The sequence below is a fragment of the Bacillus rossius genome, chromosome 15 (genome assembly GCF_032445375.1).
Source record: "Bacillus rossius redtenbacheri isolate Brsri chromosome 15, Brsri_v3, whole genome shotgun sequence".
Lineage (NCBI taxonomy): Eukaryota > Metazoa > Arthropoda > Insecta > Phasmatodea > Bacillidae > Bacillus > Bacillus rossius.
In genome coordinates, this window is record NC_086342.1 from 2,224,749 (window position 1) to 2,250,380 (window position 25,632).

At 40.7% G+C, this 25,632-nt stretch overlaps 1 protein-coding gene across 1 annotated transcript; it reads right to left on the bottom strand.

Annotated features, from left to right (window-relative positions):
* Positions 1 to 1,172: 1,172 nt before the first annotated feature.
* On the bottom strand, positions 1,173 to 12,547 carry LOC134539614 (sodium channel protein Nach-like). The gene is made up of 9 exons (XM_063381790.1): positions 12,455 to 12,547; positions 10,837 to 11,085; positions 8,974 to 9,121; positions 6,538 to 6,668; positions 5,595 to 5,685; positions 4,865 to 5,141; positions 3,460 to 3,634; positions 2,033 to 2,130; positions 1,173 to 1,411 (listed from the first exon to the last, which is right to left on the bottom strand). Exons 1-9 carry the CDS (start codon positions 12,538 to 12,540, stop codon positions 1,173 to 1,175), a joined length of 1,494 nt encoding a protein of 497 aa, XP_063237860.1. The 5' UTR covers positions 12,541 to 12,547.
* Between the last annotated feature and the right edge of the window lie 13,085 nt (positions 12,548 to 25,632).

Below are 25,632 nucleotides of genomic sequence, written 5' to 3' on the forward strand. Positions count from 1 at the left end.
ACTAGTTTTTTACAGCACGATGCTTTGCTGTGTGGCTTTTCTAATACCTCATAAATATGTTGTGAAATAGTATAATACATAATATTAATTCAATAATTCGCGGGTGCGCGGGAAAAAGGGGATATGTCAAAATTACTTAATTTAAGATATTAAACATTTAAAGTTCTTTCAAGTATGCAAGATCAGTAATTAATCATTCCAAAAGTTCAGTGCCTTAGAATAACACACAAGGGTGCTAGACTTAACCCATTTGGACCAATTTGTAGAGCTTGTTCTCCTTTATTTCATACCATAAAAAAAAACATTTTTGCCAATATTGGACTTATCCCCTTATTCCCGTGCACCCGCGAATTTTTGACGTTTTATCAAAGTACGTAAATTAACAAGTTAATTATAAAACAAATAATTTCCTTAATTTCCTGAATCTGTAATATGTCATTTTTCGAATTTACAGGGATGGGTAAATCAAGAGCACAATACAGGCAGTGTAAATAATGGTTTGTTATTGTTCGGAAAAATTGCAAACGGGAGGTGCAGGGGAAAAAAAAAGTTTTTTTGTAACTTTTTCTCAACTTAACCATGATTTTGCATTACCGAGGTTAAATGTTGCATATCACTGGCTAGTAGTGAGAGCCTTTTCCTTTTTCCCCCCTCCCCCCAGTAGCTGTTGATTTAGCATTGTAATTGAACTGATTTATGAGAAGAAATTAAAGAAAGGAGTTGATGGGAATCTATACATAATTAGTTCGTTTAAATAGTTTTTTTTTTTATCGTAATGATACACCACCAGCCAAACTGCTAGCTTTGTGAGGACTGATGGTAGTTCGCTGAAGAAGGCAATCGCGCCTCCGAAGATGATGTTTCCAGTAATTATAGGAAAAGTTTGCATCAAGCGTGTTTGTATTTGTCGTATTTGAGTGCATTTTCCGATTACATCTACATACTCATTTTGTAAGTTTTTGGTGTAGTAAATTTGTCAATGTTGTGCAATCAAGTCTTAACACACACACAGTACAGACGTGCTGATTGCAGTTATCGATCGTGAGATTCGGATACCAACTAGAGTTAAGCTGAAAGAAAACACTATTTAATTGTTTTAGTTTTTTTTTCTTCTTTTAATGCCATCCGTTCAAGCCGGACTGCCGACGAAGCTGCAGTGGTGGAGGGGACGCCTACCGGACGTGGATGACGTTGACGTGGCCCGGCCCGGCCAGCCGGGCGCCGAGGCGCGCGAAGCGGGGGTGCGTGATGACGAGCGGCGCGGGGGCCTCGTTCCCGGGGGCGACGCGGGCGGCGTGCCGGCGCTCGAACGCGGGCAGCACGAAGTAGTGTATCAGCTCGACCAGGCTCAGCAGGCTGGCGCCCAGGAACAGGCCGATGGTGCTGCCCGTCGACACTGCGACACGCCCGCCTGCCCCCTCCGTCAGCGGTCCTCGGGAGCCGGGACTGGGTGGGATCCAAGCAACTCGTCTCTCGCCGGGGGGAGACCGGACGTGGGCTTGACGAGAGATGACAGGTGCCGTGTGGCCAGGAGGGACTCATGTTCAGGATTGTTTAAAAATATCTATTTTAAATTTTATGCCATTATTTGTTTTTGGAACATGAGAAAATAATGACTTACTTGTTACCGAGGTTAGATGATTACGTATCTCTGACAAGGATACAGGAGACAGGAGTTTGTGAAGGAGGGGACGATCGACTACCGCTGCAAGGGGAGAAGCGGCTGACTGTATAAACCGTAATTATTGCGCTTTGATTCATCTTAATAATTACTTCAGGGGTGCAGATCTATATGCGAATTAACTCTAATGAAAAATTAAAATATAATGCCTTCATTTTGGTCAGTAAAAAATATGAATGATCAATAGAAACAATGTTTTTTTTTATACGAGTATACTGCACACACACACGTTAAATATACTGAAGTCTTCAAAATTAAGAGTTTTATATATACGTGAAGAAAATTATGTATGGAACTGATGATATGGGAGGCTCTGTCTGCATCATGGAGTCCGTAGGCAAGGGTACTTACCGACCATGTCTAGCTTGTCCCTCACAACTTTGCGCATGTATCGCTCGCTCGGCAAGTGGTCCATGACTATGCTGACTTCGGCGTAACCCAGCTCCTCCCTAGAGGAACACAGACATACTTTTAGGATTGGAGTGAGCGTGAAGTATGCGAGAGTGCAAGCGAGTGAGCATATAGCATAGGGGGTGGCTCCAGACGCGGGCTGTGTGCCAGGTTTATTTACTGTACTGACGTACCTGCAAGGTAAATTTTTTTTCATTACATAGTGAATTTATATTCGGAAATGTCCTTTATTAGAATTTTAACAATGTTTGATTCATCTTTGTTATTATTAATTTGTATACTTTCGACATACCAATAAATTAGCAAAACATCAGTTATAAATTTAAGTAGATGGTTGGCTTGAAATATGTTGTTTTAAAGATTTTTTTAAAAATATTTTTTGACCACCAAAAAGGAGAAGGAAGCCTTTGGTGAAGCCAATCCCCTGAATATTAGGGCCCCTGGCCACCTCTGTGGCTGTGAGTGGAAGGGGGGTGGGACGTGAAGGGTGCCAGCAGTGACTTAACCAGGGGGCAAATCCATAGGGTCTAGACCCTTCCCTTCCAGGATTTTAAAGAATATAAGAAAGAGAAAATAACTTGGCTACATAATTTTACAGAGTGATTATCGTAATCTTCAGTGTTCTACAATAATGTATTTCCTTACAGCCGGACATGTCTCGCACGTAAGAAGAGACAGGAATTAGTTTTTCCGCTATTTAATGTCGGTTTGTGAATTTGTTACTGTAAGCGTGTGAACTTGCGTGTTGCATGTACTTAATGGCATTATCAAATTATGTACTACTTATGTCTTCTGATAACAACAAAGTATTTAAAACCGTTAAATCAAAACCTATTTTTAAAGTGTTCGGTTTACTATTCTCATTATTTAAATTTCGGCGTGTGAACATCGGTGTTCTAAAAGTCTACTATTTCCTGGCAGTGGCGTAGCCAGAATTTGTGTATGGGGGGTGTTAAGAAGCATGCCGCCCCCCCCCCCCAACCACCCCTCCCCCAAACCACGTATTAAAGCGGGGGGTCCGGGTGTCCTCTCCCGGGAAAATTTGGATTTTAAGGTGTAAAATTGTGCTATTTTAGCAGTTTTCGGTACTTAAATTTAAATATTGTAATGGTAAAATTTTTATTAATTTTAATATGAAATTTGTTTGAGTGATGAATAAGAAATTAATTAAAGATTTGGTGCTAGGGGGGGGGGGGGTGTTTGAACCCCCTAATACCCCCCCCCCCCAGGGTATGCCCCTGTTTCGTGGGGATTTTAACACAATGATTGATTCCATTTAAAACTAATTGCTCGTAAGCAATGAATGATGTGATGGTTGTGCTGTACTGAACCCCTCGTGCAAACGGGAGGCGGCGGAGCGCGCGCACCTGGCCGGCTGGGAGGACTTGTAGAAGACGGTGAGGTCCACCTCCTCGCAGCTCTGCAGGCAGTGGCAGTGCAGTCCGGGCCGCTCGTCGTCCCACTCGTCGGCCACGGTCATGAGCGCCGCGCGGTGCCGGTGCAGGCACTGCAGCCCCTTCAGGTCGCAGAACAGCTCCTCCCCTGCGGGCACGCGCCCTTCCCCGCGTGTTTGCCCGTTGCAGTCGCACCGCACCTACCCGCGTTCTGGTCGCACACACTGTGCCGGGTTTTTATATTTTAGAAAAGTTGTGCGACCCTTATGCGAGTTTTTTCACATTGGGTGAAAAAAAAAAGTGTGGGTGGAGTCAGGGCCGCCGGTGCGAGGTAAATTGGCGCCCCAGGCGAAAAACCTTAATGCCGCCAACCCCCCCCCCCCCCCCCCTCCTTACCGCGGACACCCCAAAAAAAATTTTTCCTTGCCTCAAAATACATCACGTATGCCTAAGATTTTGGTCAACAATCAAATGTAAGCAGGCTTGTGTTTTTTTTTTTTTTTTTTACTTATTTCAAATCATAAACAGGTCACCGTGGACTTTAAATAATTACTTATATCATTATAAACATTCCAAACTGTTACAAAAATCCATTTTCATCTAGTTTCAATAATCGTTTAACATAGTGTATCAGCTGTTATGTGTCCTGCTGCGCCGCCCCCAGCTACTTGGCGCCCTAGGCGGTCGCCTAGTTCGCCTGTGTGGACGCGCTGGCCCTGGGTGGAGTCAATGTGCGACAGAAGTGAAACTACTTGCTTCTCAGGTGCAGACGTAGATAAATTATTAGTTAGTATTTTTTGCTTAACAAGAGAGAATAATCGAGAATAGTAAGAACGTGGGTTAAGCAGCGTTACGAGAATTTCTTAGCATCACTGCTGCATCATTTTTACCTCTTCGCTGCCGTCTCCACTTGGTCTCATTTTCAGTATTATTTTAAAAAAATTCTATTGAAAATTTTGTGCCATAATTTATTAATTTATTTATTTTGGAACATGAGAAAACAAATGACTTGCTTGTTACCGAGGCTAGATGATTACGTATCACTGACAAGTACTGAAACACTTGCTCGCTTTATTCCCTTGCGTGCGATTGTTTTTTTCCTGGCCTAAGTTACTCTAAGTGTGTCTCAGACCGAAGTGTATACACACTTACCATGCAGGGTTTTGACCACGCAGAACAAGGGCGCGTGCATCGTTTGATAATTTGGGTTTATTGGCCAGCCATGGCTGATGCACCTTAGGTTGCCTAGCCTAAAAACTAATTAAAGTGACCCAGGGATACAGGGAAAACCCTGGGCCGGGTCATGCATTAAAGCAAGCGAGTAAACTACTGGACAAGAGGGGACGGCGGCGAGAGAGAGACGGGGGAGCGCCCTCACTTGTCCCGGGTGTGAAGTGCGAGGTGCAGTTGCAGGCGCCCAGCTGCGCGGCGCGGTGGCAGCTGGCGATGCAGGCGCTGTGCGCGTAGTGCGGGTACTCGCCCAGGTAGTTCTCGTCCGGGAAGCGACACTGCCGCTGCTCCAGGCTCACACCCTTCACCTCCGCCTCGTTGTCCACGTCGGCCACGTAGAACCTGATCTCCTCCCGCGCGTCCAGCTTCACTGCGTTCTTCTTGGTCGCGATGTTGGGCACGTCCTCCTTCGACGTCAGGTACACCTGCGGGGCTCCCATGTCGTTTGGACAGTCGCCACACCAGCAATGACGATGAGGACCATGACAGCTCTGGTAGGTCATAGAACATCGACCTTATGGGCTGAGACGAGCGATGCTGGCGCTCTCTGGGAGCGAACAGCAGAAACAAATATCCACGATGATGGCTTCCAGGAGACGAAAACAAAATGGTGAATTCAAGGCCAAGGTCCCAAGAGGGCCCAAGAGGGCTCAAGGAGAGTCTAGGGGGGCCCAAGGGGGTCCAGGCCCAGTTAATGCGAGAGATGGTATTTTAAGCGTTGGCACATACACCATATTACTATTAAACTGCATAAATTGTCAGGTAGAGATTAGGTAATTAGGTGTCTGGAGGAGTAAAACAAAATCGATAAAAATTATAATTTCTTGTGAGAGAGGAGTTTCAGTGGTGTTTTTAATACGAGCAGCCATTGAACTTACAATTGAGGGAGCGTTGACCAGAATCTTCAAGGTGCCCGGACCCGTAGACATGTTGGAGATCATTGGAAACTTGGTCTTCCTCGAGAAGTTTCTGTAACAGCGACATGTGCGACAATAAACTCGCTCAAAGTTAAAATTTTTAAATATGAGAAAATTGTGAAGGCTGTTGCTGTGACCCAAAGAAAAAGAAATAAAACAGCTTCCACATCTGCCGAATAGGAAGATCTTATCCCCGAGATTCATACCGTAAAGGTGTTGTACACCAAACAGCTGATTGCTGGTATGTATGGTTCAAGGGCACCCATATGAAAAGTTGGAGGGGGGGGAGTTTCCCTTGGTGTGACCAACTGTGCTAGTTGCCTGCTTACCGGGAACATTTGAACATCGCACGTTCTCTCCCAGCCAATCTCCGGGGTGCTGCACAGTGCAGTGAGAAATTTCAAAATTTGCTCGCCGCTGTTCACTTCTGTAGTTTTTGCAGGACTGCGATTGCGGACATAAGTTTCCCTAACGGAATTTTATTGTTTTAGTACCCTCAACCAGGCATACAGTTCTATAGGATTCAAAAGGGGCCTCCGCGTAACCCAAGAATTTTACCCCAGGGTTTTAACCGACAGTAGTCATCTCTTTTATGTTGTATGCTGCCCATATTTTTGCCTCTATGCATGTAATAAGCAGAAAACAGTTCCATAAAACATAGTTTTGATGTTTACATTATCGTTTACATTTATTCACAGTTACGATTTTGCAAGCGCAAGCGGGTCCCCTCCCCCAAGTGAAAGGCTGCTTAATTCCAGGGGGCCCGGCCCCCCTACCACGGATTCTACGGCCACGTTTCCAACCTCCCATTAAAGTTATGCCCGCGTAGGTCGCGAACACCCTTCATGTAGGTACTCACTTAGCTTGGATACACACAGGTCGCGAACACCCTGCTTGTACCCACTTGGCCTGGATGTTGTTGATGGCGAAGCAGGGCCCCATCTCGGAGTCGAGCAGCAGGAAGTGCTTGCAGCAGCTGAAGGGCTGGCTGTTCCACTCGCAGCGCCGCAGCAGCTGCTGGCAGGGCTTCCGTATCTGCGGAAGGGCAGGCGCGCGGCCAATTATCCTTTCCACAGACATCCACACAGGAACAAAAGGTAGTGGGCGGCATACCGCGGCCTGGGACTCGGCTCTGGCACTCGGACCACGAGGCCCGCAGTAGCTGTGATGACAATATAGTGTAGCAGTGTTGTCTGATCAAGCAAACAGTCTGAGCAAAAACAAGCGGTGAGGTCCGTGTGTCCGGACTCTCCGTTCCAGGGTTCACAGCACGAGCGAAGACAAGACTAACACAGTCACATCTGCGCAGGAAGGAAAATTTGGAAGGATCATTTAAATATTTAGAAGGCTCCAATAATTTATTCCTTCCCCATTATAACCATGGGCGTAGGAACCGGAAGGGACAGAGGGGACGTGTCCCCTTGAACTTTTTGGGTGGAGGGGACTGTCCCCCCCCAACTTTCTAGACCGTGATATTTATATTTTATAATATTATTCTGCCCAACTTTATTTGTAATTTCTTCACTCATCAAATTTTATCTTAAGGAAAAATTAATAATTTTAACATCGATGTATCCAATGGTTAGATACAAAAACTGCTTGAAAAGCGCTATTTTGCACTTTAAAAATCAAAATTTTCCGGTGGAGGACCCCCGGACCCCCCGTCTTAGTAAGAGGGGAATGAGTTTACATGACATCAAAATCATTATTTGTCCCCCCCAACTTTATGAACACAGCTATGCCAATGATTATAACCAATTATGCCTCATGCATGTATGTGCTACGAATTGAGTTTCCAAGGATTACTGCGAGCATATATATTTTATACAAACTTGACGTGTGTTTCATATATTTGATAACATTATTTATTACTTGTTTTAACAAATAATTAAATTTTTTTTTTCAAGACGTAAGTATTAAGAACAATTAAATAAAATCCAAACCATAAAATTTGTTTTCTTTTCTCAGGCAAAATCATTTCTTAAATTGCTGTGTGTAATCGTTGGCGTTCTAATAATCTACTATTTTCTGGGCTTTCAAAGTGACGATAAATTTTCTTTTAAAATTATATTATAAAAAACTTGCTTATTAAAATTATAAAATGTTTATACTGGAACCCTTCCTTCACAGAATCCTGGCTGCGCTCCACACGTGCCCAAGACAAGATAGAACAAGGTGTCTTGGAACTGCACTGTGCCCAACTTATTAGAAAAATATTGAGTGTGATAGTCACATAAATGTAGTACACTCAAATATTTCTTTTTAGAACTCTCATGTTGAAAAATTATAAGTTTTGACGAGAAAACGTTTGTACGTTCGATTTGGTAGTCAGGTCGAAATTTATGTTGCAACCTATTCATGAGGCAATCATTTTGTAAGTAAGGAACCGAACAGCAAGTGAATGACTGGATCCGGTTAGCATCTCCTTAAAAGATTGTGCTGCCGACATCCTCGTCTTCGCGGGTGCTTGCGAAAGAGATGTAAATATAGCGATCGCGAGAAGCTAAGACACTAAGCGAGGTGTTGATGGCAAAACCGTGAGAGGTTCTACTCGGACTTGAAACGGTTTTTGCCTAAACAACAATAACTTAGATTTTATTAATTTTAGTATAAAAACTGGAAATTTTGAAATAATGTCATTGAATGTGTATGCTACGAAGAGGCATTCAGTGCCAAAAGGAAACAAAAGCCGAAGAAAGGACGGTCAAAGAGGAACTCAAAATGCCAAAAGGCCCAGTATCGAAAGATCAGCGGTGGAGACCTTTTCAACTGTTAGTAGTGCAAGTGTTAAAGTATCTGACAAAGTCTGACAAAGAGTTTGGAGGAGCCAGAGCCCTTCAGAGACCTCCAAGTGCAACGACGATGGGATCTACAGGCACGAATGATCTCTGTGTCGTTTGACTTCAACTACAATCCCCAAAATAAATCTAAAGTGCACAATGTTATCATATAAACCCCTGCGGTTTGACCACGACTGAGTCCACCTCAATTATTTTCTCATAATTAAAAGACGAACAAGATATAAAATATTAACTTCAGTTGCAGTAAGACTCGCATTCAACAAAAAAAAACTTTTCATTGTTACATCGACGAACAAGAACTGGTAAATTCCTGTATCTGCAGCTGGAGTCGAAATATTATTTTAATTACCATTACAGTATTATTTTTGGCCCTAAAATATCAGTTTCATAGTATCATTAAAAATAATAATTTTTAGAGTTCGCAATTAACTTCATTTGTGTTTCGTTCATATTTTCGTAATTGCCATTTCGTTTTACTCTTTGTTTGCCTGGTGCCTCTCGCCACAGTCTCCCGCCTTCACTCGGGTCTCGGCCCTCACCTGGTCGGCTATGGCCCTCATGCCGTCGGCGGGACAGTCGATGTCCTCGCAGTTGCTCATCTCATCGCCAATGCCCATGAAGAAGGCTATCTCGTTCACCACAAGCGTCTCGGAGAACAACTCGTCCTCGCTGGCGTTGGGCTTCACCCTGCGGCCAACATTCAACATCAACGTCCCAGAAAGTCCCTGAAAGTCTGGAGATAGCTGAATTCATCCTTGAACAAGGATAACAAATGGTAGTCAAGGTGTTTATTTTCTGATTAACATAAAAGAAAACTTCAATTATTTAAAAATATATATATTTCTAATTTAAAATATAATACCCTCTTCCATTTATTTGTGGATGTTTTCATAGGTTGCCAAACTTTCGGATAAACTGCACATACTTTACTTTCTGTAGCTGGCTTTGAAACTATCAAAACTTGAAATAACTTCATTTATTTATCATGTTGCTGTTCCTTAGAAAGCTGAAAAACTATGCTAATATGGTCGTGAGGGTTTATATTTTCTAAAATGTAAATGGTAGATCCCAAGAGATTGGGGTCATGAGTGTACACAGAATTTCATTTCGGGGATCTGGTGGAGGGAGGTGGAGGGAATTTAACCACTTGGTCTACTGTTTGTCACAAAGGAAATATGATTAGTGCATGATGAAACTGGCCACGTGACCCGATATAATACCGCGTCTGTCTTCACGTATTCCTGTAGACTCACTCAATGTGAGTCATGCACCAAGACACTCCAAGCTACTGTCCAAACTAGCAGTCAGTCAGGTTAAAGCCATTCATGACTGAAATATCATCTCTCAGCCAATGAAGAAATTACTAGGGCTTCAAGAAAGACAAGCACTATCCAGTCTAGCCGACAGATCATTCTGCTTGTCTTTCTCTAAGCACTGCTAGAGTAGAGACAGTAAAATGTATTGGTGCAATTCACCTCCAGGCTGCCTTAGAAGAGATGGAGTCAATGATAAATATTCAGATTCGGTTGAATGAGTTATGTGTGGTTCAAGTCAAAGAGAAAGCTGGCATCTTGGAACAGTTAACTGTTTTGTAGGGTATGCTTACGAGAGTCTAGCTGGGTGGTAGATTTCCTACTGGAAATCACGACAATTATACAGCTTTTACAAGACGAAGGCGTCATTTTAACCAGTGGAATAGGATGGAATAAGGACCAACAAAGGGGAGGGGTTGCCTTCAGTTTCTTAAACCATTGCATATCTTTAAAAATGTATTTTGGCTTATTTGTATTCAGTGTAAGTGCTTGGTCCCAAAGCAAGTGGCTTTGTGAGCTTAAGGTCGTTCGAGGTTTTTACTTGTGGACTTTCGGTCCATCGAATTTCGACTTCGCAGCATTCGTATGATAATTGGCTTGGCAAAATGGTGCACTGAGTGCCATACTTAAGCTGGTTGACCATCGATCCACTAGTCGGGTATTCATCGAATATTCCCAAGTCACCTCGAGCAGTAACGAGTACACGCATTCCCATGGTTCGAGGTGCGACGAACTGCAGACCGGGCTCGCCCAGCCATGCGCCGTGGGAACAAGGCCCAAGTGCAGCGTGTGGGCACAAGGCCCAAGTGCAGCATGTGGGACAAGGCCCAAGTGCAGCGTGTGGGCACAGGGCACAAGGCCCAAGTGCAGCGTGTGGGAACCAGGCCCAAGTGCAGCGTGTTGGAACCAGTCCCAAGTGCAGCGTGTGGGAACAAGGCCCAAGAGCAGCGTGTTGGAACCAGGCCCAAGTGCAGCGTGTGGGAACAAGGCCTAAGAGCAGAATGTGGGAACAAGGCCCAAGTGCAGCATGTGGGAACAAGGTCCAAGTGCAGCGTGTTGGAACCAGGCCCAAGTGCAGCGTGTGGGCACAAGACCCAAGCGCAGCGTGTGGGAACAAGGCCCAAGTGCCATGCAGATACGAGCCTGAGAAGGTAGGACTCCGCGCCACCCAGGTCCTCCTTCTGGCACACGCTGACCGAGGGGAACTCGGTGTTCCACTCGAGGTACGTGGTCTCCACCACGAAGCTGATGCTGCCGGCGCTGTACTGCGCCAGCGACTCCGCGATGATGCGGGCCGCGTACAGCCACGACGCCAGGCAGCAGCACACCCAGAACACCCTGCCTCCCGCGGCACACAGGCTCGCATCTCGAGTCCCGGTACAACCATCCTGACATTTAGGTTTTCCGTGCTTTCCTCAAGTCGCCCCAACCAAATGCTAGGATGGTTAAGTGCAAGAGGTTCGGTAGGGGGAGCGAGTTGGTTCTGGGACAAATATTTCCCAAATCAAAGATGATTGAGACGCGCTACATGACTTCCATCCTCTTCCCGCCCAACACCCCCTCTCCCTCCACCCTCGCTCACTCCATCATCCCTAACCTCCTCCTACCTCTCTTCCTCACACCTTTCAACTCCCCTGTCATTTTTAGGCATTTCTATCGGCATTGCAGTCTCCATTTTCGGGGCGGCACAGTGTGACACTCTCTTTCATGCAGATATGGTGGTATGACAGTGGACTCTCAGTCTGGAGAGTCTGTGTTCGAGTTCTGGGATGGGTCTTCCTAGTGATATTACTAGGTCGTGATGATTTTGCATTGTTTACAGATGTTCATATGTTGAAGGCTGAAGCTGTAATCTAGCACATATGGTCCTTATTTTAATTTTAAGTATTTTACTTTATTGGTAAATGTTTACCACTCTTTTTTTTTTTTTTTTTTTTTTGTAGTTTTAGTTGCTTGTGGCTGTTATGTACTGTTATATGTTCTTTTTGAGTGCATAAATATTTCTTTTTAATTTATGTCACTGACTGTATTATAGATGATTAGGGTAAATCCTTATTTTAGACAGCTTGTGGTTATTACTAACCCTTCATGATACTTTAGCATGTTTACTAGTGGTTTGTGTGAAAATGTGCATTTATTGATGTTGTAATGTATTTTTCATCCTACTTGTTTTTATGTTGGTTTGTTTGAATATCTTATGTTTTATTATCATTCTCTCTTTTGCGTGTTTTGGAGATTGCTACCTCACCTATATATTTGAGTCAGTTTACTATGCAACTGGAATTGTCGATTTTTGACAGGTAGTGTAGTTATGCTGGTTTGAGAGTTATATATAAGTTTTTTTTTTTACTTTCGTTAAACCTCTCGTCAACAGCGAGTTTATTTGAGTCAGTAACACACACCCGGCCATGGCCTTAAGTGGGGAACCAAGTAGAGGAAACGAGTTTATTCTGGAACAGTAGGTACTGAACCACAAGCATGGGAAAATAGTTAAAAGTATGAAATAAAAATATTGTACAAGTCAGTATTTTATAAATACCAGGATACACACACACAGACAGACACAGGATTTACGCCCGTGACCTGATGAGTACTGATAATGAGTGAGCTCAAAAAATATGAGTAAAAATGTGCAGTTATTTTATTGTACACTTTTTTGTAGTCTATAAAACTGTGTGTACACGTCATGCGGGGGTGTGTGACTCACCGCTCTATCCAGTGGCTGTCCGGCTCCGCTATGTACCTGAGGCCGTGCAGCGAGGAGTTGAGGCAGTAGTTCTTCACTCTGTCCATGGGCAGTCCGTCTGCAAGCACGCAGAACCACAGCCACGATCACCCTTGCTGCTTCTCGTGGAGCACACGTGCACATGTCTCACCTGCTTCACGACTGCAGCGCTCTCTACCGGGGGCTATATTGTGGCGGTAGTGTAGCTGGGTGGAAACTGGAAAAGGTGCCCTTTATCCGATTTCTTAAAATGTTTCGGTTTTAATGCAAATATGCACTGGAAAGGTTATCCCCTCGGAAAGGGTACCTTTCAAGATTTTCTGTAAAATGGCACAGCAGAAAATAAACTGGAAAGGTACCCTTTGCTTTACGATTTCTTAAAATGCATATTATTTTCTGCTTTAAAATCCTGATAAAATTCTATCGTCCCCTCTCCACGACCCCGAACCAGTTACAATGACGTGTGGTCCGCCAAAGAGACGTGACATTGTTGTCGAACAGTAAGCTGTCTGAAAAGGCTTGATCTTTACGTAAAAAATATGATTGTTTATATGTATGACGTTGATAAACTCCGACACTGTTTGACCGATCTCTATGAAAGTTGGCACATCGTAGGGTTTTTTTCTTTTCACGGAGAAGGTTTTTATGCTGACCATTTTTTTGTAACTCGCCGCTAGATGGCGCTGCAGTGCATTAACTTCTATTCCGTTCAACAGTTCGCCATGAAAATTGGTATATTGTGATTTTTTTTTACTGTCCTTAATTCTCAATAACAACAAATGGTGATTGTGACTGTGATGAGTATTTGGTGAGTGAGTTTAAAATGGAATACCGTTTCAAATGCTTTATAGATACTAGATAACACACAAACCATCTATTATACAAAAACAGGGGTAAATAAATAAAAAATGGCAGGACTTCTGCTGGTTATGTATGTCCAAGTTGAGTCTAGCATGGAGTGGAATGAATCCGGGAATAATTGGCTCTACTAACTGTGTCACTTTGAACGAAACATAACAAATAGTAAAAAGGTTTTTGTACCTACTTAGACTGAGAAAAAAATCTGAGACAAGGCTGCTGTACCTTGTACGTGTCTGTACACTTAACGTGGCCAATTTTCACAAGGTCCCTTTCAAACAATACCTACATCTTTCACTGCAAGTTATTCTTAGGGGAGGAAATAGTTGCTGATGTATTTCACAATAGAATAGAACTCGAACACTTTTAATTCTTTTTTCTGCGATTAGTCCACATTTTATCTGAAGGACCTTGAGCCACAAAAAAATACCGCTAGAAAAAGAAGTATCCAATCAGAGGCTCCGCCTGACAGGGGTTTATCTGTGTCGGCGAGGCGGGATGATAAGGGCGACGCTCGCTGGTGCTTTTAGCGCGGTGTCGCCTCTAATCTCAAGGCTGTGGATAAGGGCCACTATTAGCTTTGCACGGTAACCATAGCACTGTATGGAGGAGAAACTAAGATAAATGTAATGCACAAGGGCGTCGCCAGTCAATGGACAGCCGATGGCCTGGGGGGGGGGGGGGGGGGGGGGGGGCAAGTTGTGGGAAAATATGTATTTTTTTTTTTTGCATTTGGCTACACTTGTTTGAATCTATGGCTCTGGGGGGGGGGGGAGCTGCCCCCCCCCCCCTGTCCGCCACCCCCCTGGCGACGCCCTTGGTAATGCAAGTCCCTATTAAATAATCCGATTATACGCGGTTTTAGCCATTTTCACCATTCAAAAAAAAAGTTTAAAACCTGAAAACAGAAACAGAAGAGCTGATCTGTCCTGAGCGTGTTCGCAGGTGATGGTCGCGGACACACGCCACTGGTTTTGAAACTGCGGAGCTGTGCACACCTCGCTGTGTGTGTGTACCACGAGCCAGCAACTGGCGGAGTCGCGGCGCCGGGCCGCGAGATGGCGTGCCGCTGCTGTTTGCGCTGTCCGCGCCCCTGGCGGCCGCCGGAACAAACACCGCCGGCCGCGGGTCACTTGGCGTGCGCGACTGTATCGCACACGCGGAACACGGCCACTAAAAAACTGTGCGTGTGAGAAATGCAAACATTAAAAAAAAATTGGTTGTCTGTAAAGTCGGTTTACGGACGATAGTTTAACGTGACAACGTCATAACAAAACATTGATGAAGTGATAGATGTGGCGCAAGCGTAAAATGAGCGTAACGGGACAATGAGCGTAACGGGACACACCGTGATGGGGAAATGTGCGTAACGGGACACTTTTTCGTGCGTGCAGCCGGCGTTCATCGATTTATTAGACGTTGTCACGTCAAAAAAAAAGTCGTAAATGTAAAGAAACACAGAAATTTCTTAAACATAATTACACAAATAAAAAAATATATTTACGAACATATTTTTTTTCAGAATCAACGTAGTGGTGTATTGATTACAATAGCAAAATATACTTTGGAATTATTTTTGCCAATGTTAAAATAATTTTGGTAGCAGTGAAATAACCATGGCTGCAAAGTGAAATATTTCGTGTGCTTTTCTCGTGTGTATTAGAGTAGATTTCAAAAAAAAAAAAAAACTACCTATTGTAGCCGTTAACATGGTGCGCGACTTTCGGAAATTTTTTTTACTTATTTTTTTCGTTTCATGGTCCACAGACCCCAAAACCATCGACAACGCAAAAAGTTTACACACGCACACACGCACACACGCACACAAAAACGCGCGCTTGGTTTAAACCATCAGGAGATGTAAAATGTTTATATTTTTGTTATAAACTTCTTGCAGATATTGCTTATTAATTTTAATAACTCTGAAAATACTCAAACAAACAATTTTTTTAATTACTTATGATAATTTCTAATTTTATTTATTACTAGCTAAAGTACCCGGCCTTGTCTGGGCTGAATATTCGAAAAGAAGACATCGAGATCCTTGAAAACTTCAAAACAAGACGTGACAGACGTACCAAAGGATAGCGCGTTACAAATTCAAGGCCACGCCAGCTGTTGAAGTTCAAAACTGAACTATTAGCGCCTTTAGTTTGTTGGCTCAGTGAGCTCCAATAAGCGGACGGGTCTCGCCAAGGAGGATAGGAAGTCTCCAGACCTTACTATGTGTTTGGCCGTTTTCTACATTCACTAACCGTAATAGGCGTGCCCAGACATTTCCATTAGGGGGGGCCCTGCTAAATTTTTAAATCAGAAGCTGAATTTAGAATGTTAAATAGCCCAAATACATTCACTCATTGCCGTGTTTATATTTTTGTGCAGTGTCAACGAGATATGTTTACTAGTTAATACCTATTTATATCCGTATAATTTTAACAATCTTGAATATATATATATATATATATATATATATTTTCCATAGACAATGTTTAAAGGATACTTACACATTTTCTCCCCTCGAATTTTCCAATAGCTTGGTCCAGATCTACCTTGAAATGAAATTTTTTGTAGTGAATGCAAACACAGCAATTCAGACAACAGAACTTTAACAAACCTCTTTAAAAAAAATTTTTTTTTGCTTGGCCATTTTAAGGGACCTCGTGTTTTAAATAAACTAAGGCGGCTGTATTTCCAGAACGATAAAATGTTTTAAAATATTTTTTTAATTAGCACGCTGCAACACACAGTGCCAGGAATGTACGAATATTAACGAACGCATTAGAGAAAATGCCGATCTGAGTGATTACTTTGGGGGGGGGGGGGGGGGGGGCATGGCCCACCTGCCCCCCCCCCCCCCCCCCTCTGTAGGCACGCCTATGCTAACCGTGCATTCTCTATGGGCTGCATACGCTATTCATAAAACGTCTGGAGTGCAGCGAACTTTGATCCTTCTTTAATTAGATCTGATCAGAACGACTAAGAACAGGCTGATTGTTCACCAACTGCACCCTGCAGGAACACAGCACAAACTTCTTTATCGTCTAAAGATGGTTTTTCTTATTTTTAACATGCTTTTCAAATAGCCAGATGATCGAAGAGGTAGAAACAGTTTTTTTTTTAAATATGGAAATATTTGTGTGCAGTTATTTATAGTTTAGAATTACTTTTCAAACATAACACATTGTCAGAGGTAGATCAATTAATTTTATCTCCAAAGACAATCAGTGGCGGATACCATAGGCGTACCCAAGGGGGGTGATTTGGGTGTTCAAACCCCCTCCGAAATAAAGGCAAGAATATTATGAACACTCATGTCATTCGAAACTTATTTTCTGAAGTTTCAAACCGAGCGACAAGAGAGAACGTCACCAAGCAGCGCAATTGGTAAGTTAACGGTAAACAAATTTGAATTGCAGTGGTTGGTTCATGAATGTCCACTACAACATCCACATCGACCCGGAGAATGGGGTTACTAAAAAAAAAAAAAAAAAAAAAAAAAAAAAAAAAAAAAAAAAAAAATATCTGTAAATAATTTGTAAGCTAAAAAAAGAATATTATAAACAATTATTTTTTAATGTTAATGCAGTTTTTCTTAAAAGTCAGAAAACCCCCCCCCCTCGAAAAAAAATCTCAAAGCTGCGTATGCAACTGAAGCCGAGAAATGGCTTGTTCAACATCCAGGAGAAGTAATAAGACTTACCGATTCAGCAGGAATTTTTAAAGAAGACTACGCTGCTACTGCAAGAGTTAAGCTTGCAGAAAAAGCTTTTGAAGTTACGGGAATCGAACCATTTAGTCCCGATGTAATAACTGATGAACTAATTGCATCTTCATTAGAGACCGATCGACCACTGAACGAAGTTTCAACGGAATCTTCTAATCCAAGTGCTGAAACACCACTAACTGAAGAAGAACAAACTGATTCTGCTAATAGACGTGCTGAAGAACCACTAAATGAAGGACTACCAACTGAGTCTGCTAATCGACATGATGAACAACCACTAAATGAAGGACTACCAACTGAATATGATAACCCATGTGCTAAACAACCCCCCAATGCAGAAGGTCTACCAGCTATACATGCTCTAATCAAGGTGTTCTGGATGGCAACTCATCAGGCCTACCAAATGAAGATCTTATGCCTTCAGAAAGTTACAATGAAAAAAAATAACTATAAGCATTCATTCAATTGTTCCGCTTCCACGAATAAGAGAAAAAACACTGCAAATCATAAAAGGAAAAGACCACCACAGAAGTCCGAAATAATAACCAATTCACCTTTCAAAAATGCCTTGGAAGAAAAAGATAGACAGAAAAAGGAATTAGAGATGGCAAAAGCAGAAAGAGCACTCAAAAAGGCAGAAAAGGCAAGTGAGAAGAATATGAATCCCACAAAGAAGAAATCGAATGTAAGTAGGCCTAAAGAAATGCAATTTGAAAATGATTACCGATGCGCATCTACGAGTTCGGCGCATGCGATCCTTTCCAAAGAAGATAATGAAGATTCCGTTAATTGCCCAGGATGTGGAAATTCTTATTCTGAGAACTGGATTCAGTGTGGTATCTGCAAGGACTGGTGGCACGAGGACTGCTCCGCTTACGAAGGTTGTGGGCCATTTGTTTGCGATTACTGGTAGTGCGTACTCTTAACCCTCCCAGTAGGCTAAGAGTACGCGATTAACATGTTTTTAATTTTTATTTTTAATTCGTGTATAGTGATTAACAAATAATTAATACTTTCTACAATGATTTGCAAATAAATAAAGAATATTATGTTTTTTTTTTGAAACCTGTATCTTCTCTTCTTCCGCCGATGTAACTGAAAATTCACTAGGTGCGTACTCTTACCCACCATTACCCTACGCCTATGGCGGATACGGTTTTTTTTTTCGGGGGCGGGAAGGGGGGGGGGGGCGAATTTGAAAAATAAATATGAATGTGCGTATTAAAAAAAAACTCACGTCAAAAACAAGGGGTTTGGACTGTCACATTATCAATCTCAACATGCGTCACTTCCTGTATATCTTGTTGTTCCGGGCCATGACATGACCATTGTCACCACTGAAATATCGTAATTTTTTAATAATTTCCCCTTGCGTCCGCCACTGAAGACTTAAATTCAATGTCAGTCTTACCTATAACGGAAGGGTTATTTAACCTCGGTAATTGCTCGGGTAGAAGTGATCAAATGGATAACTGTCTCTGTGGTCGTGTGTTCGTGCTGGCCTATTTTACCTTCTGTCACTGTCCGGAGATACACGCAGCGATCAGCGACATGCTCGGCTGAGGCCAGATGTTTACACATCACTGGCGAGTACTCAAACACTCGCTCACTATTTTTTTTTTGACGTGACAACGTCTAATAAATCGATGAACGCCGGCTGCACGCACGAAAAAGGATGACTCATGGTTCCCTTACGCTCATTGTCCCGTTACGCTCATTGTACGCTTGCGCCGCATCTATCTCTCTTCCACTCGATTGGAACAACCATCGATTTGACTTTTCTCGAGGCACATTAAACTTGAAACACTCCCATTCGTTTCCTACTTTTCCTATCATCGTCCTATCCTTAACAGAATAACACAGATTGGAAGAAGTTAAATAGCAAACATGTATAAAATTTATAGTTAAAATAATCTGTTCGTTAAAGTAATAAACATATTTGAATTAATGAGTGCAAATAAAAGTTAATTTATCAATTAAATTGTAGATTTCATTTCACTCCTTTGTAGCCATACAAAATAGTGATAATTCAATAAAAATGATTCAATTTTATTCATAAAAGAGTGCAATCATTTCATCAATGTTTTGTTAAGCCGTTGTCACTTTAAACTATCGTCCGTAAACCGACTTTACAGACAACCAAATGTTTTGTTTTAATTGAAATAATTATTTTCTGTTTTTTATTACTATGTTTAAAATCGATTGCAAAATTTGTACTCGACAGACAAGAAAGCGAGTTAATATTGCATTGACATTCAGTTCTGAGATGTTTAAAGTTTAAAGTCGTTAGCTCATTGGAAATATAGTTTAAAACCGATTGCAAAACTTGTACTGAGCTGACAAACAGACAAACAAGAAAGCAAGTTAAAACGTTGTAAAAACATCTATACATAGGCACAGTCCTTTTTGCTATTTGCCTTTCACTCTAAGATCCCTGATGATTCCGTGTTTTGAATAATTCTAACAGTGGCGTTAGTTCACGCTGGTTGGCAGAAAACTCCGGAATGGACAAAAATATGTGTTTACAGTACCCGTAAAATGTATAAAACCATTACGAAATTTGTTCAAAACATTCCGTTCTTAAACATTTGGTGTAATCTTTTGCAATATATTTTTCCATTTTTCTTTTAATCAAAATATGTTATTATAAATTAAAAGTATTGAAATCGGGTTGTTAATTACCTACAAGCTGAAAAATTTAACACGTTTTAGAAAAGCATACTTATGGTGCATTTCACTTCGTCGAAAAATATGTAGACACAAACGTTGTACAGAACTCTAGGCCATTTACAAACCACTCGCGATTTATTACAAGTGTCTGATTACGAATAGTATTTAACAGGCATTGCACTTGTATGTACGAGTTTAGACTATAACGTGTACTAAAACGGGTGTTTTCTCTGATGTATTCGAGCACACATAGGAAAGAGCAGGGAGCCTATATCTTTAATATAGGCGCCTAAGACGGCCATTGAATAATGATGAATACAACAAACACTTTAATCTGTGCTATTAACCTATAATTTTATCAGCAAGAAATTAAGTGATCATAAAAGAAGAATTTGATCTAAAAATTCAAAAGCAAACCTGCCAAAAAATTTTGGGCATACAAATATATATTAAGTATAAAAATATTACCAACGTTTAAAAAAATTATAAACTTAAAATATATAAGCATATTAAAAAAATAAAAAAAATATTTTATAAAGGGCTTTACTACAAAATTCAAAATATCATCCAAATATTCCCAGCGACGCAAAATTAGATTTCCTAAAAAGAAAAAAGAAAAAAATTCACCGTTTTTCGTTTACAGTTAACCTTTATGAGATATAAGATTTTTTATAGTAATTTTAAGCATTGTCGTTCGTAAGGCGCCCATTGAAAAGTGATGAATATAACTAATACGTACTTTAAATTAATAACTAAAGCGTGTTCTAATTATGTAGCTGTATATCAAATGTTACTTTATTGTTAGGCTGGGTTCACAATTGAAAAAAATAACAGTAACAGTAACAGTAGATCGTGTGCATAGGATATGAACGCCATGTTCCCTAACCTAACGATTCACAATAGCAGAAAGTTGGTCGTGTGCATTGGAGCGAGGTCGTGCGCATAGGAGTGAAATGAATATATTTTATTTCGGTCGCGTACGCATGGCACAACAGCCAATGAGAGAAGAGTAGGGTGCTTTTTTGGCGGGACTAGAAATATGTTTATATTTATTAACCATATTGTGGTAAGAAAATGTCGCGATAATAAAAGTATTATCGTTATTTTGAATGTTAATATGTTTATTTACTAACACTGCAAACAGATGTCGCATAGTTCGCGAAATTTAATTGGCTGAAATTTAACAGTAAGAATTCAATTGTGAACCGATTTCGCAGTTCGCACAGGCCGTGTGCACAGTTCGTGTGAACGGCTTGCTATGCACTCGCTTAATTTTTTTAATTGTGAACCCAGCCTTACACTTTCATTTTCTATTTTACAGACATATCTATGTAGTAGGTTAATATCTGTGCGTTGTGATACGCATGTCTCCGCGGTATGCATATATCTTTGGCGTTGCAGTCAGAGAGTGAGTATGTAGGATTCCAGCACGCGATGAAAGGGTCGCTGCCTGGCGCTTGGCGGTTGTGAGACCCTTGGCGCTGGAGGGGGAATATTGGTGCGGGGACTGGAGGAACCGGAGAGAACCCGCCATGCTCGCTAGACGAGACGAGCTGACCTCGGCGGAACTCGGCCTTCAGCAGCCACGCCGTCTCGCTCGGGCAGAGCCAGCAGCACAATGCCGTAACTAACGCTCTTATTTTCTTTGGAAATCAGCGAACTGTGCGCTTTTCATAGGCAACCTAACAACCTAAAAGTCGTTAAAGTTTCGAAAGTAAAAGTTGGTAAACTTGATTTTTCTCTCTCTCTCTGTGTGTGTGTGTGTGATCGTTTGATGCTGGGAATATTCGCCACAAATGTGTAAGATATTATAAACATACATACATACATACATACATACATACATACATACATACATACATACATACATACATACATACATACATACATACATATATATTGCAATACGGAACAACTAAAACACAATGTTAAAGTTCTTTATCTTTTGTTTCAAAAATTTAAAACTGCATAGCCGAAAAGTATGAGTGTTGAAAACCATAACCTCAGTTTCGACTATAGGAAAGAAAAAAAACACACGTACACACGTCTGCACATGTGCACACGGCAGCCGTGCTTATTCCATTGCCACAAAGATGATACAACAATGTCAACAAATATTCCAAAGTATAATAAATTGAAACTGTGCATTCTCAATACGCCTGTCTGTTAATACAGCATTTCCATAAATTATTAACCAGGAATGTTTGTAAAATTACTTTTTTTTTTACTATGTTTAAGATATTTCAATGTTTTCTTTATATTTAAAACTTAGCGCTTCCCAGCCACACAGTCTCCCGCCTGTTGCCTGCACGAGGGAGCTAGCGTTGCTCGGACTGTTTGCTCGATCAGGCAACACTGCGACACAGTGTTGTCATCGCAGCCACTGAGGGGCTCGTGGTCCGTGTGCCAGAACCGAGCATCGAACCAAGGACCCGCCCACTGCCTCTTGTTGTGATATAGAGTTCATGTGTGGGTGTCTGTGGAAGGATGATACTGGGTTGCTTATAAGGCGGTGTTCAAATTTGTTTCTCTAGCGGGATCGCGGGAGAGACTTGAACCCATATGCTGCTGTGGGCCCAAGGTAGGTATTTAGAGTATATAAGGTAGGTCATTCCCGTTCAATGTGCATTCATTGGCTGAAGGCGTCTGACGTCACTTGGAGGACTGAGATAAGGCTAGTATTGCCCGGCCAAGGCAGCAGTATGCCGCGATAAAATAAACTCGTAATTGTGAAGAAACTAAACGTCCAAACAAATTAATTTTTTTTTAGGTTCTATTCCTTAATGTACATAGCCTGTAATGGATAAGTTTTTAATGCCTCATTCCATATAATACGGCAGAAAAAAAATAATACGTCACACAGTGATTTTAAGGTTTGGCGTGTGATTTGGGACAATGTTCGTTATCGAAGGATATTTCTTTCCAGACTACACTAGAAATGTAATAAAATAATGCGATATATGCATTAAGGATCAAATATCAAAAAGAGGTTTACTATAATCGTTGATGGATATAGCCGTTTGCTCAGAATCGTCTTGTATGTTTTCGAGTTTCGCGCGCGCTCGCACTTGCACGATGGTATCGCGTTACAAAAACTCTCGAAATATGCTTTTTAGCAAAGTTCCTAAGAAACGTATGCGCGATTTTGGAGGGGGAAAAGCGAGACAGTCGGGAACGCTGCATAAAAACCAATAGTGGTTTCAATACGAAATAAGTTGAATTTACTTTATTTCAGTTTATGTTTGTATATATATATATATATTTTAATACTTTGCATGTATTACAACAATGCAATATCATTTCAAATTTAATAATGAAATGTTTAAATGTTTAGTTAGTTTGCATGGATTTCAACAATACATTTTCTTTTCTTTTTTTCTTTTTTATTTTTAATGCTGTTTCATTGTTGAAATCCACTGGAAAAGTTTGAAATACAATTTTAAACATTAATTACAAACATAACCACCTTTTATTACGTCAATTTTTGCATCCAAACACAGCTAGTTATTCGTCAGCTAGAAATATAAGTAATCAGAAACATGCACCCATTCAGTTATCACGAATTTGCTGCGCACAACATCTTTACTAATATTACAAATACGAAAGTGATTTTGTTTGCTTGTTGCGCTTTTACGCCTTAACTACTCAACCGATCATCATGAAATTTTGCACACACGTCAGTGGTTCAGAAAATGACATAAGGTAACTATAATCCAGAAATAAATTATAGTTTAATAAAATTAAAATATTATATATTTAGCCATAATACCGACAAAGTTAAAAAGCGTGAAATGCTTTTTAATATATTTTTACAATAAATATATTCCTACAAATAGCTACCAATAGCTATTTATTTATTGAATTTAATCGTTTTTTCAATTAATGCTTCCTGTGTCGACCGAAAACCGGAATTGATTGACAAAATCTACATTAACGCGAGCGAAGCTGCGGGCAAAAGCTATATACAATGTATTTGTGTGTATATGCGTAGGCCCTATACGTGTTTACAGGTTGCTGCCGCACCAGTAGTATGTCGGTGAAGGGGACTTCTAGGATTTTCCCATCCGAAAATCGCCCAACGTGTCTAAAGAAATTTTCACTTCAAAAAAGATTCGGAGTGTTTAAAAAAATTCTAAAATAATTTAGGTGTGTGTAATAAGGTTTAAATGTTTAATTTTTCTGAGCATAGTTATACCCAAAATAAATAAAAGTGTAAGTGTAAACCATAGCATAATTTAATTTTAAAGTAAAATAAGCCCATGTTTAGGCAATGTTTTAACCAAGATACCCTATGAAATTAAAAGAGGTAAGTGTGATTTCATCAAAGTTAAATGTGTTTTCAAATAAAGTAAAATAAAACATTATAAAATCAGGTACTTAATACACACAAAATATTTATTTAACAGACTTGTGCATTACAGTTTTATAAAATAACAGGTTTAAATGTTTTTGCTATGAATTAATTCTACTGGTTCCCTGACATTTCATTTTGTATATTTCTTTGGTAACATCGTTTGTAGTTAATCACATGCTTATCTTAATATGGTGAAATACCAGGAAATTGCACGAGTGGAGCTGCGGGTTATCTAGTAACATTATAAATGTAAAACTATATGCACTCTTACAGTACCATCCATTCTAATGATTGATTTTTCAAATTAATTTACTCTCTAACACTATCACCAGCCAATTTGAAATAATATTAATATTTGACCACGTGTATACGAACATTTAATTAGTTTGGCATATATATGGAAATTAGAAGAATATAATTTCGTTATCTGTTGAAAATAGACTCAAGCTTTTGCCAAAACTGGATACTTATGATTTTATAATTTTTACCACTGGCTTATGCTGACTGTTATAACATTCACACTATAACAGGTTTTCAATTTTCAGAAACAAATACTAAATTTTAATTTGTATTTTTTAGTAATTACTTTGAGCATAAAATGAAAACATAGATGAACTCAAATTGTCGAGAGCAGAGGCTGTACCGGTACGTATGGTTTTTAAATATTAGCTCTTTTTACAATCAGGCAATACGATTTCCCAAACTAATTTTACAGAAATTTAAAAACAAAGTTATCTTTGATCACGTCCTGTGATTTAAAAATTCTTTGAAACAAGTAAGGCCTATCGTACAAAAAATAAATGCTCGTGACGACATTGTGTTTGTTTTTGCTGGAAATAAACATATTTGGCTCAGCCACTCATATAAATACCCGATGTTGTTAAACTTAGGTTTTATCGAAATTAAAAATAAGGGGCATTTTTATAAACAGCAATTTCAAAAGTTATTTTTCATTGTGCATGTGCGAGAGCGAGTGGAACCTGAAAACATACAAGACAATTGCGAGGAAATAGTTATGTTTATCAATATTTAGTAAACTTCGATTTGATATTTGACCCTTGATGCAGATTTGGTTTTCTTGCATTACATTGTTAGAGTAATCAGGAATACAAAATCATTTGGAAACAAAAATTGTACGAAAGCTTTTCATAGACCTTAAAAACACTTTACCGTGTATTATTTTTTTTTTTACTGCCGTATTAAAGTTTTTAAGGTCGTAACAACTGAACCATTGGCGGCTATAGATATTAATAAATATAAACTAAAAATTTCGTGCAGTTTGGTTAATTACTTTCTTCACAATGACGAGTTGTGTACGGCTTAGCAAGCGACAAGCTAGGTCTGAATCCTCCACGTGACGTCAGCAGCGCGCGATGTTGGAGGGGGGGGGGGGGGGGGAAAAGGAGCGATAAGCGGGAAGGTCCTGCTGTGTGCCTTGCAATGAATAAAGATAAAGTCACTTCTTTTCGTAGAATTATCTGCGACCGTTGCACGGGCTGGGCGTGGCTTGCCGCTTCACCAATCAGCGGGAGGCAGCTCAGCCCATGCACCCTA